Below are 12884 nucleotides of genomic sequence, written 5' to 3'. Positions count from 1 at the left end.
CAAATCATGGCTGCTGTGACTCCCAAGAATATGTTACAGTTCATGTGCTTTTAGCCTCAGTTCAACAGTATACTAGATTCTGATATAAGATTCTGTCTACCCAACCAAAAATGGCAGAGCTGCATGATGCAAAGCATCAATCCTACATAAAATCCTTTTTCCCAGTGTTAAAAAATGCAATGGGCTACAGCTTTGCACTGGCTGGCTTCATGGGAGGGTTTTTGTGGTACCATCTCTGATTACAGATACAACATTATGCTGGCTCACACCCCATGCCAGGAGTGCTGGTCAGGGTGACAGAGATGTTGTGGATCACAAGAGGGTCTGTGTCAGTGCTGTGCTGCCAATAGCTCTGCCATTCCCTGCTGAGGAGCCACAACAAGAGGCTCCATGGGAGACATCACTGTGGTCAGTGCAGGGCTCCTCAGCTGTCCCAGCATAGCTCCAAGAGGGGTGTTGCTTGTGGGGTGCTTGCTGGATCCTCAGAAAAGCTTCTGAGGCTGCTGTAACTCTGTTGCCTGGGTCACAGCTGTAGGCTGAATTCATCCCGCCACTGAGCAGTAGCAATGCAGGAAAATTATTGTTTCCTTCCTTTGTATGAACTACTACTACATACCCTCTTCTTGGCTCTCTGGGGTTTGTGGGCATGGATCTGGTGGTTCTCAGCAACACTAGCATCTGCACGTTCAGCTGATAGGATTAAGAATGCTGACCACGGAAGCAATATTAGGCTAGGAGGGTGATAAGATACTTCTCACATTAAAGCTCTGTCAGGCTTTGGCATGTCTGATGCTTTTGACTCTGAATTAGGAACTTTTTTCCTTGAAAATCTTATTCTGTCCCCATTCAAGCTGCTTTTGAAAAGTTGCTGGAAATACAAGGGTTATTTCAAACCCAGAGCCATTTCTACTGTAACTTTATGAACAGCAGGGTCATGCTTTTCGGTAATATGGTCACCATTTCAACTCTGCTACTCATAAAAACCCCATGCCTTTGGCTAACTAGAATTTGAGTACAGGCAGTGTGAATATCTGAGCAATGGACACCAGACTAGGTATTCCTTTGGTTCTGGACATTTTCCTCATCAAGGAGTCACAGTGTCATTGCCATCATGCATCTCTTGGGTGCCAATCAGGTCCTGTCCTTATGTTCTGACAACAGCTCTTGGAAGCACAAAACACAAAAATGTGAGAAAAATATTAAGTTTATATAAGCAATGGAGCATTTTTTAACAGTGCCATTCACTGTTTAAATGTGATAAGAGTTTTCTGTAACACACAGGGAGGGAGTCTCTATTTTTAGTTCTGCATATCTGGGTCAAGAAGTCTGTTTAAATGCAGATTAATTTAACTTTTTTTTCAGGACTGAGTTGCGAAAGTAGCTGTAGCTGATAGTGGTGATAGGGTTGTTTAGCTGGGACAGCTGTTCAACATGCATCTTCTTGGAGGTTCTGGGATTTCTTGGGGCCAGACCATTGCTGGCATGTGCTCTGCAACTGGTTTCTGTAGCAAGTCCATGGAGGCATTTGAGACAGAAATCCTGCAGTGAAAAAGAGGAACATCATGGAAAATGAGATTGTCAGAATTTACTTACCAGTTAGAAAAACCTATCAGCATTTCTAAACTTTAGTTGAGATGATAATACCTCACTTCCAGGCATCTCAGTGTATTCTTGGAAAGGGCATTCAAGCAGGCACCTACAAAAGGTGCAGGTCAAGACAGAGGCTGAGTTTATGAATAAAACTAATGGTAATATCATGAGAAACGGTGTAAAATAGAACATGCCACTACTCTGTGACCAAAAAGGTGTTGATTTGTTTACTCAAGTGAAAACTTCTGCATTTCTTTCACGTTGACCAGTATTCCAAATCTGCTCATGCAACTGAGAATTCCTGGTAAAGCTTCAGTTGAGTTTTCACAAGTGTTTTGATATACAGACGAGTTTTACTTTAGAAGTTCTCAGTGAAGGAATGTAACTCTCGCAGTTAGGCATTGACAGTTTTAAAAACCTGAAACCTCTGTAAGTGTAACAGTAAAGAGGACCAGAGAGTTTGCAAGACAAGATCTCCATATTTCACAGCTCTCATCTACTGTTTTAGAAATGCCACCATTATGGGCTGAAGCCAGGCTTGTCTTTTCATTTATTATTGAACACTCTAGCTAAAATTGCGTTGATATATTACTGAAGGATAACCGATCTGCCCTGAAATGACCTAAAAAAAGTCTTTTGAAATGTTGATATCCTTTCTTTCAGCTTTTTCCTGGCTGAACTGGAAAAATGTCTTCAAGAGCATGACCGTTTAGCACAGCTTTTTATTAAACATGTAAGTTTTATTTTGTTACCTATCTCTAGTCTAATCGTCATTTAAAGTGTGATAACTCCTTTCCAGAAGCATCTGCTTGTGTTGTCTTGATATTTTTACATGTCTAAACTTAATTTAAACATCATTATTCATCTTCAGTGAGCAGATGGGTTTCCCTGAAACATTAGTCACCATCTTTTTGCAGACTTCTTATTTTGGGGGAAAAATTGGTCTCTCGATTAACTGGCCTCCCCCATGGAAACTTCCCTTGCCTAAGGGGAAAAAGAACCCGTTATCAATTTGTTTCCCCACTTCAGGAAACTAAATCTTTGATTAAACTAAAAAGAAAGATGACCTATCAGAACATTTTAGCAATTATCTGCCAGCTTTTAATAGCAGGACAGAACAGTAGCCAATATCTCACCAGGCTGCTCTGCATCTTGTTTTCACAGGAGCGTCGATTACACATGTATGTGGTGTATTGCCAAAATAAGCCACGGTCTGAATACATAGTAGCTGAGTATGAGGCATATTTTGAGGTAAGCGTGGCTCATTATCCATTATTGCTACTTACAGCTGTGAGTCCTAGTAAAGTAGACCATTCTGTAACTCGTGAGGTTTGTCTAAAACAAACTCCTGACCATGTTGGTATTATGCATGCTGATAAATTCTCTGCTACAGGGAAGAAAAGTTCATTTTGTCTCAATTTTTAATGTTAATTTCTAATACATACTTGATCCAGTGCGCATTGTCTGTTGTCTTCAGAGTGCCACAACTGAGTTCTGTCCAAAATAAAACAGACTTTTTAATCTGTAGCCTACAAACAAGGGAGGAGGTGAAAGTTGTTGGAGCTGGGTGGTACCTCTCATAAATTTCCAATAATGTTGTTTCAAGAAATCCGTGGGACTAGACACATTTAGATATTAATGTGAAAGAAGCTTGTTTAACAATGGGAAGATATTTTGTTTCACCCAAGGGCACAAGGCGTGTTCTGTAGTACTTGTTTGTGGGAGAAACCCTGCCGCATTGGAGAGAGCAGTCTCCAGACCTTGCAGCCCTGCTTGGTCAGCTCAAAGTGGGAAGGAATCTTGTGCTTTCAAATGTCTTCCAGCTCGGTCATGACTTTTACCCAGTCTCTGCTTAAATAGGATATGCCAGATTTTTAAATCCTCTAAAGTACCCTTTTGCAAACAAAAGATTAAGAACAGATCAGCTTTCTGTAGAAATAAGTCTCTGTGGAGACATTTTATCTTTGCCTTATTCTGTGCTTGTTTGCAATTGTTTTTTAATCCTCAATTTTTAGGAGGTTCAACAGGAAATAAACCAACGACTAACCATCAGTGATTTTCTGATCAAACCCATTCAAAGAATAACTAAATATCAGCTTCTTCTCAAGGTGAGTGGAAAGATGCAGTTTGGATCTTGTACTAGACACTGTTACTTTAAATCAGCCTTAGTTTTAATTGAAGAATAACTTCATCAGATTAGGAAGAAAGAATGTTTATATGTGGGCATCCTGTGAAAAATGTCCAGAGAGCAGGAGGGTCCCATCTCTATGGGAGTAGTTTGTAATTGATGATAATCAGATTTCTTTAAAATAATTTTCTGTTGGAATATTTTTATAGGAAAATAAATTTCAAATAGAATTTTTCATCCTCTAAAATTTCAAAGCAAACTTGCATTCAAGTTTTTTAAATTGCAGTAAATGCACACGAGACTATTAATAAACCCATTTTTTGGTGCTGAATGGTATGTCACTATTTATTCTGAATGTCTCAGAATATCTCATTGCTGAATATCTCTCTTCAAATTAGCATGCAAAACATATTTCCACAATGTTCTGGTCTGGAGAGTGCATGGTAATTTTTTCCCTAAGGAGTCTGACCACTATGGCTTCTGCTGACTTTATTCACTATGCCAATTACTCAGCATTTCTGAATATTCATCCTTAGGGGTCTCAAGGTAACATCCAAAATTAGGCATGTCTGGACCATACACTGTAATTTCCAGCAGTACCGGGGCTCTGAGGTGGTTTCTTCTCTCTTTTGAACTAGTCTCAAGCAGGCTGCCATCAGCCCACAGTTTGGTAACTGCACACTTGTGAAGAGACAGCAACATGTTCCCTGAAATGCCAAAAGGAAAAGAAAATTCCTCAAGCGTGTGTGGTCCTGTGGCTTAAGACAAGGACCAAGTCAGCATTCCCAAGGGCTAATCCCAGCTTTGTCTTTTTCTTGTGGTATTTTCAGCAACCATCCACACCCCTTTTCCATATCTACAAAGTGGTCATAACATTCAGCAACTTCTGAACATGTATTCATTAATATTAGCAAGTTCCTTCTCAGAAACTCGCATGCTAAATACGCTTTTTCTTTTTTAAAACTGACGTCTTTCTTCTCTTTCTGAAGTGCCTTAATGCAAACCTTTCTGCTTTCCCTAGGACTTCCTGCGGTACAGTGAAAAAGCTGGGCTGGAGTGCTCAGATATAGAGGTATGTTTTCATGGCCTGGACAGTGATACTGCATTGTCTAATGGTACTTTATATGCAGAAATGCAAGCCCCGGTAGTCCTTTGAAAATGATCGAAGATCCCGCTGATATTCCAAATGTGATGTTTCTCTTTAGCTTCAGTCAGAAGAAAAGATGAAGGCATGGTCCTCTTTTAGATATTACTGTAAATGTTCAGTACACGAGGGCCTCAACGTGAATAATTTTTAGCAGTGATTATGCTGTTGGAGTCCATTGTTTGACACTTCTCTTTTAGGGACCCTCTGACTTCCTTGTACCAATACAACCTTTGTTTTCCTTAACAGAAAGCAGTTGAATTAATGTGCCTTGTACCGAAACGTTGCAATGATATGATGAACCTGGGTCGCCTCCAGGGCTTTGAGGTATGTTCTGCTTTAATAACAACCAGGCTAGGAAAGGTGTTTTATCTTTCTATGATTGTCTCTACAATCAGCCCCATCCCAGGCTATTTATCTAGTGCTGTCTCTGTGGTGGTGAGCAGCATGCTTTGGTGAGGTTTTGAAAGTGTCATTCTAAACTTGTAACAATCAAGCTATTGTTTCTTCAAAATGTGAGGTCTGTGAAAGCTTCTGCAAGCCCGAATTAGACTTCTTATCTCTGTTGTCAGAGCAAAATAAACATTGAACCAGACCGCTCTGCCTGTTAGTAAGGTCACCTAACATTAACATCAACAGCTTCCTCCAAGTTTGGCAACATCCAGGAGGGGACTCATGAGTTATAACCCCACAGGTTACAGCTTGGGATTTGTAACTAAGCCAGTGTAGTCTTTGGCAGACCCAGTGAGATGTCTTATCTCCAAAATGAAGTTTAAGTTTCTCATACCTTGTTATACATCATGGCATTCCTGCAAACAGGTAGGTCCTGTTTTGCACCTTCAGAGATTGCGTCTTTCACTTCTGGTTTGGCTACTGCACTACAGTAGCAAATTACTTAATGGGAACAGTGTTCGAAATTAAGTACAAAAACAGTCTACTTGCTTTTGGTTTTATATGTACGTATGATGGTGATGACAGTAAAGAAAACTTCTATTATTTTCCTTAAACTGAGTTCTTGATTTAAAAGACTGCTGCTTTAATAAATTAGAGGGGATATGTCTCAAATGAGTTCAGCTCTGCTTGAACAATGTGGACTGCATGAAATATAGCAGATCATCTCAAGGGACCGTACTGGGTTGGGATCTGTAACACTGGTGCCTTGTCTGCTTCTCAGGGCAAGCTGACAGCTCAAGGCAAGCTGCTGCAGCAGGACACCTTCTATGTGACTGAGCAGGATTCTGGAGTTCAGTCCCGACCAAAGGAACGTAGGGTGTTTCTCTTTGAGCAAATAGTTATCTTCAGTGAACTGCTTAGGAAAGGATCTTTAACACCAGGCTACATGTTCAAGAAAAGCATAAAGGTAAGAAACGGAGTGGGAGATGTTTGTCCTATTTGATTGTCACATAGGGAAATCTTATCAATTTTCTGTACTGTGAGTCAGGTCTGTCCTGCCATAGCTGGACAACAATTTGCAGAAAACACTTACATTTACTTTTCAGTACATCAGAAGCCATTTAAGACCAACGACACTAAATAAACCACAGGTTGTCTAAATTTACTGGGTGATTTTTAGAGGAAGCACAGCCAGGGCAGGGCCTCTGACATTCATAGCTCTAAGCTAGCAAATAGTGCTACAAAGCCTGCAGTAGTCAAAGTAAGTGTATGATAGTTGCTTTTAAGCATGATTATAAAAGGTGGGGTAAACAAAACACTCGTCTAACTGTAAGTCAATATTAAGTCTGGATGTGACATTACTGGAAATACCCTTCCTAATGGGGACAGGGCTCTTAGTGCAAATGTGAGTGTTGCACGAGACAGAACTATGTCAAAAGCAAACAAAAATACACACAGTAATAAAAATGTAGTGAAGAGGAATTACAAAACTAGCTGACCTATCAAGAAAGTTTTAAGAAATTTAATTTTATTTTTTAAAAGATCTTTCTAGAGTATGGGATTGGGATTAAAAGTAAAAGTACTAAAGTACTGAAAAGTATTAAAGTACTGAAAGTAACCAGGGAAAACATGTTTGTTTGTTTTTGTTTGTTTGTTTTTCAGGGGTTTTAATGTTTGTTTAATAAATGCAGAATTCCCCTCTAAAATGGTAGCTGAGGGTGAATGTGTGCTACACCTCTTTCAGTAGAACAGCCTTTGCTGTGGCTGCAGAAACAGCAAAGTCACTGGTTTATCTGAATGTCTTGATTATTCAAAGGTGATAAACCAGTCTGGGATTGATTTCCTTTCCAAAGATATAGTTAAAATAAGGAGTGGGAGAATGAATGTGTTTGCACTAAAATTTAAATGGTGCATTAATATGAAACAGAAGAGAACAATGCCAGGGAAAATAATGCATATTAACCATATGATCTATGATAATAAACAATAGATAATAGGCATCTTCTTGGCTGACAGAAACTGCAGCATTTATTGAAAAGCATATCCTTTGCAAGTCGCTGTATTTCATAGTTTCCAACCAAGTAATAAGTTATAACAGAAAAACCTGAAGTGTACAAATAAACATTAATCTTAATTTAGATGATCAGCTTTGGTTTTATCCTGCTGCTGGTTTAAATCATGATTAAAGTTGGAGATAGAAATAATGTAAATCATTTTTGCTTCAGTTTATTGTATGTATAACAACGAAGCTTTTATCTGCAGGAAACAATTCCTGAATTGTATATTGTAGATAAAGAGAGAAAAATAAATCTCTTCTAATGTCAATAAAATTAGCTTGCCTCAAGGGTATGGGTTGCTTTTCTAGTTAAACAGCTTATGAACATAATGCTGTTCCCAGTGCCTGAGTTGCTTTAAAATTTCTGTGTGACAATTTTCCAGTCCCTGTTTTCTTCCATTTGGCAAACAGCTTGTTCTTCTGTGCCTGCAGCAAATGTGGGATCCCCCGTGGCTCCATGTGCATCTCCCCCACTGCAGCAGGGAGTCTGTGCACCAAAAGCACTCACAGCCTGCTCCCAGCCCCTGCTTCAGCTTCTGGCTGCCTCTGCTTTGCTCTCGTGCCTTCCTACAGGGATAGGACCATTCCCTGTATTGGCTCTTACCTGCTTTCTTTGCTACCTTGCTATCTTTGCAGCAATTACCAGGCTGCCTAGCCATCTTATGGCACGTGGGCCATTGCAATGCTTCAGTACTGTCCTCAGTCACACTTGTCCAGCTTCCTGGGAGACACTCCCTGAGAGATGTGGGCTGTTTCTCCGCTGAGCACATCCTCCCACACAGCAGAAGAACCTCGCCAGTGCCAGAGGTCTCATTTAATTCCTCTGTGTCACAGCCACTGCTGAGCACTGAGGCCTCTCTGTTAGAGTAAGAAGTGCATATGACTTCAGATGGAGCCATTCAGGTCTGCCAAGGAGATTAGATTCCCAAATACTTTTCTCCAAGGTCTGTCACACTCAGGCCATGACACAAGCTTCATCGTGATGTCCTACATTAGCAAAGAGCCCTTTTTAAAGTTGGCATTCAGAAATAGCACATCCCTTCTTGCACATTTCTCAGTTGGATACCTTTCAAGGTTTCAAAATACCTACGTGGGTAGCCTTGGTAAATGCGTCTCCCCAAGACACAAACAGTAGGTGTGGGACTCTGACCTGCAAGTCCTTTTCTTAGAGTCATACCAGGATTGACTTGCTTGCTTTGGCTGTCAGCCAGAAGAGCAAGAGCTCAGAGGAGGCACTGGCCAGGCTCACTGTCCACCCCTTTCCTTGTCTTCATGTCAGAAGAGTTTCTGCCTGTCCCACTAACTCCACAGGGACCCTCAGAAGAGAGGGAAGAGGCTCCATCTGTCTTGCAGTTTGTGTGCTGGACAGCATTCAGATGTGGGGTAAATTTCTCCATACCTTGAATGATGTTCGGAGCAACAGGAGAGAGACCTAGAGGGATGTGATGATTTTAGTCTTCAGAGCTGTCTCTCTTTAACAGTGAGGACCCAGCTTTTTTGGTTTGTGGGTTGGTATTTTTTTGTGTTTTTGTTTTTTTTTTTTGCCTGCATGGGACTAACTTGTGAAGTCGCATGGATGGGTGTTTCAGTCACTATCTTGTAAATTAACTTGTCATGATTCCATTATAGTAACCCCAAATTGCCCTCTAAAGCAGAAAGGATATGCCAGCCTACTCTTGTTTACTATCACAGATGTGAATAACTCAGGAGAATTCAAAGTTAAGAGTACACTTACTCAGATACCTCACAAGGACAAGGTATCCTACAGGACAGCAGCTGAAATTGCCATCCATGAGATTTCCAGGAAGAGTATCTGTGACTACAGTCAAGTGAAGTGATTGCACACAGTTGATGGTGTAATCCTCTAGAAATAAGATCCATTGCAGCATCTGTGGAGAATTGCTCTTTTTTTTTGGTATATCCCTGTACAGTGTCCATTCCAGTCTTAAAATAGTCTAAAGACTGAGACTTTCTTCCCATGGAGGATAAGAAATGTAAACTCATTTAAATTGGGGGAATGATAGACCTTATTAACATCGTAATAGGAACAGCTTAATTATGTTTTTGTGTCACAGTAACTTTTTAGCACATCAGTCAAGTCTGTGTCACCTTAAAATAGAAATTGTAATTGAAGACAAGGCAGATGGATGTCTGGTACATCTGTAACAGCTCTATTAAGCATCATATTTCAGCTTAAGATATATCTGCCTAAATCTATGAGACAAGTTCTTCTGACTATAATCTTACAATCTGATACTGGACTCAATTATTGTCAGGAACTTCTCACAACAATTTTATTCTGATTCTTGCGTAATGCTAAATCGTGCTCCATGTAACACATGCTTACCTTGGCTTATTTCAGATGAACTACCTTATCATTGAAGAAAATGTGGACAATGATCCTTGCAAGTTTGCTCTGATGAGCCGGGAAACATCAGAGAGAGTTATTTTACAGGCAGCTAATCCAGAAATTCAGCAAGCTTGGGTACAGGACATCAACCAGGTTTTGGACACACAAAGAGATTTCCTAAATGGTATGTACATGATCTTTGTGATGTTTCCCAAACTGTGATGCTAATGGGACTCATAATCTTTGCAACTTTGGTCCCTCTGTAAGGAAAACATTCAGCAACTTATTTTTCATAAGGAAAATCCCATGGAGAAAATGAGAGCCCGGTACATGCAAGAAGTTGTCATAAGTGACAGCTGGTGTTAAAAGAGACCACCTCAGTAACAGTGTGGAAGTCTCAGTCCTGCATGCCAGATCAGCTGAGTGGGATGGTGAAAGAGGATGGGGCAAGCCTGTGATGAACTGTTGGGTTGCCCTGGAGCCCAAGCCGGAGGCTGCTGGAGCTTCCTCCTGCATTAAAGACTGCAGGTCGTTCTGGCCTGCCTCGATTAGTGGTGTCTTGTGGGCTGATTTTGGCAGCTTGGTGGTGGGTTGCTGTGTGGTTGACCTGCTGCATCAGTCAGGTTCATGTTCAGATCTCAAGCCCCCCCCCCCCACCCCGTTACATGCTGTGGTGGTACTTTCGTGCAAGATCCTTTAAAAATGCAAGGCTGTATCACCTGCTGCTTTCTATTCTGTAAAGAGGCTTTAAATCGCATCTCTTCCCAAGACCATGTCAAAACCAGGATGCCATTGTATCAACACAGTATCTGCAACTTAGTCAGAGCAAGTCATATCCCCAGGAGCCTCTTATTTAATGTCACCATGTGCTACAAACTGAGGATATGAGGTGGGATGAAGGCTGCCTCACCATCCATCCGCCCCCATACTAAACTCCATGGGGCAGCAACTGCTTACAATAACAACAACAAAAAAAAGAGAGGGCAAGGAAACATCTGGGCTTGTTTCCCGTGGTAACTACAGGAGCTCTGCATGAACAGGGGTCTTTTCAAAATGTCAGCTCTGCTTTAAGAATAGATTCAGGGTTGTTTGAAATACTATTTCAAATTAAAATAGTCTTTCTACTTAATAATAATACATTCATGATCAACAAAAGTGTAGATTTTGAAAATAAAAAGGAACCATTCAGTTAACAATTTCAGTTTGTTCATGCTCACAATTGGGTAAAGGAAAGAGAAGCAACCAGGACTAGAGTCAAAAATTAAAAATAGTATCTCTTTTTGTTTGTTTGGAAGCAAGAAAGTGGGAATTATTTCTTTGGAAGCTTCCAGAATTGTTTTGTACTATTCATTTCAAAATTGTTTTGTACTATTCATTTCAAAACAGCTTATTTAAAAAAAAAATAAATTAAATTAAAAAGCATTCGATATTTAAAAACTCAATACATGATCTATAAAGAAATTTACTAGCTTGAATCAAAATATTTTGGCTTGGCACAAGTTGTTAGATTTGTGGTGTTCTGCTTGTGGATTTTTTGTTGCAAAATCTGAAGAGTCTCTTTCAATTCACATCCAAACAAAACTTCTCTTTTCTTCATTGTGGAGTTGTGTATGTGTGAGTGTATATATATATATATGTTAATTTGAATTTAGCATAGTTTTGCGTCTCAAAAGTTAAATAGGAAAGGGTTACAAAGGATGTTTGTGGAAGTTTGAAAACTATGGCTGAGCTGAGAAGAGAGTGTTTCATGTGATTCCAAAGCTTGATGTTTGATTTTCATGACTCAGAATTGAAAGAACCTCATATAGTCACTGTAAAATGATTCCTTGAAGAGATTGGTAAGATGAGCAGCTTGAATTCTCCTGTTTGACTGGCTGATACCAAAACTTGCAGGTTTTGTGTCAGTGCAGTTGACTTTGAATGAGGGCTTATTGGAATAAAAGTAAGTTCCAGTAATGCTCAGCTGCAGAAATTTTTCTGTAAACCTAGTGAGGACTCCATAGACACTACTGCAGTGATTTTGTATCCCTTCCATGTCTGTCTTTCCTTTTTTTTTTTTTTTTTTTTTTTCTTCCCCCCCTGTCCTACCAGGACTTACTTCCCTGTGAGTACCTTTTTCTACTGAAGCATCCTTATAGCCCCTGTTTAGCCTCTGTTCTGTGAGACCAGCAAGGAACATGATGGGTTAGGAATAAAATATTCAGTATCTCTAAAGCTAGAAATAAAAATAGATTTATATTAAAACACAAGCTTAAGGATTTACTTTAAACCTATAAATAAGATCCAAGAAAGTGATACTGTATCCAGTAGAGCTTGTCCAGTTTAGAACAATTTAAGTGGCTTTTAGGAGGTAATCTCATTGAGGCTGACTAATCTTTAAATACGTTCTTTAGCTTTGCATTTCATTAAAGCGGATGTTTTCTGTCCTTAAAATCATATTAAATCCACACTGAGCCAATGCTATGTAAACTTAATAACAAGATATTCCCTGTGAGTTCTTACCCAAGCTGTCTCTGATTTTCTGTCTTTAACTGGGAAGCCCTAGAGAGTAAGGCACCATGCACGAACCATAGTATTTGCGTAGTCAGTTTATAAACGTAAAACTTGGTGCAATTACACTGTGATATTCAAGCTTTTCATATTTTCCCCTGGAATAACAAACGCTGCTAAGCTTGAGAAACAGACTGTGCAGCAAATGATTGCCTGTAGTGACTGCTCTCTACTTCTGCTTTTAAGAAGCAAGGTGTAAAGAAAATATGTCACCAATGGATGTATTTCTTATGAAAAATGCCATTGATCTGTAACTTTTTTTTATCATGTTTTATGAGTTTTTTGTTGTTGTTTTGTTTTGTTTTGTGTTGTTTTTTGTTTTTTGTTTTTTGTTTTTTTGAGAGAGGAAGTACACGAACATTGATTTTTGCCAGAAGCCTGAAAGAATGCTAACAGATGTTGAATAGGAGACTGGAAGCCAGGCATCATTGTCATAGTTAACTGTGGAATTAGTAGCCACCAGTGGGCTCCAAGCTGAGCACCCTTTAAAGGCACTGATTAGGACATATTGTTTCAAGATAGAGGAGTACTAATTCAGGCCTTATTGCTAAAGATCTTGCAGCCTAATCTGCTATATATACTAGAAAAATGTCACTGTCAAAATCACTGTCAAAGATGTCCCCAACCCTCCTCCTCCTCAATGGCTGATCTGCAGCAGGACCAAAGCATTTTC

At 39.8% G+C, this 12884-nt stretch overlaps 1 protein-coding gene across 10 annotated transcripts in view; it reads left to right on the top strand.

The window, feature by feature from the left end:
* KALRN (kalirin RhoGEF kinase) overlaps positions 1–12884 on the top strand; it is a 495524-nt gene that overhangs the window by 453635 nt on the left and 29005 nt on the right. For all 10 annotated transcript variants that reach the window (XM_082764116.1, XM_082764115.1, XM_082764119.1 and 7 more), the window contains 7 exons: positions 2254–2323; positions 2755–2841; positions 3606–3698; positions 4740–4790; positions 5112–5189; positions 6037–6222; positions 9674–9845. In XM_082764116.1, coding sequence (XP_082620242.1) covers positions 2254–2323; positions 2755–2841; positions 3606–3698; positions 4740–4790; positions 5112–5189; positions 6037–6222; positions 9674–9845 — 737 coding nt within the window. The remainder of the gene's footprint in view (positions 1–2253; positions 2324–2754; positions 2842–3605; positions 3699–4739; positions 4791–5111; positions 5190–6036; positions 6223–9673; positions 9846–12884) is intronic.

Source organism: Aythya marila, assembly GCF_965140915.1.
Source record: "Aythya marila genome assembly, chromosome: 6".
Classification (NCBI taxonomy): Eukaryota; Metazoa; Chordata; class Aves; order Anseriformes; family Anatidae; genus Aythya; species Aythya marila.
The sequence above is the reverse complement of the archived record's forward strand: the minus strand, read 5'-3'. Positions and strand labels throughout refer to the sequence as shown.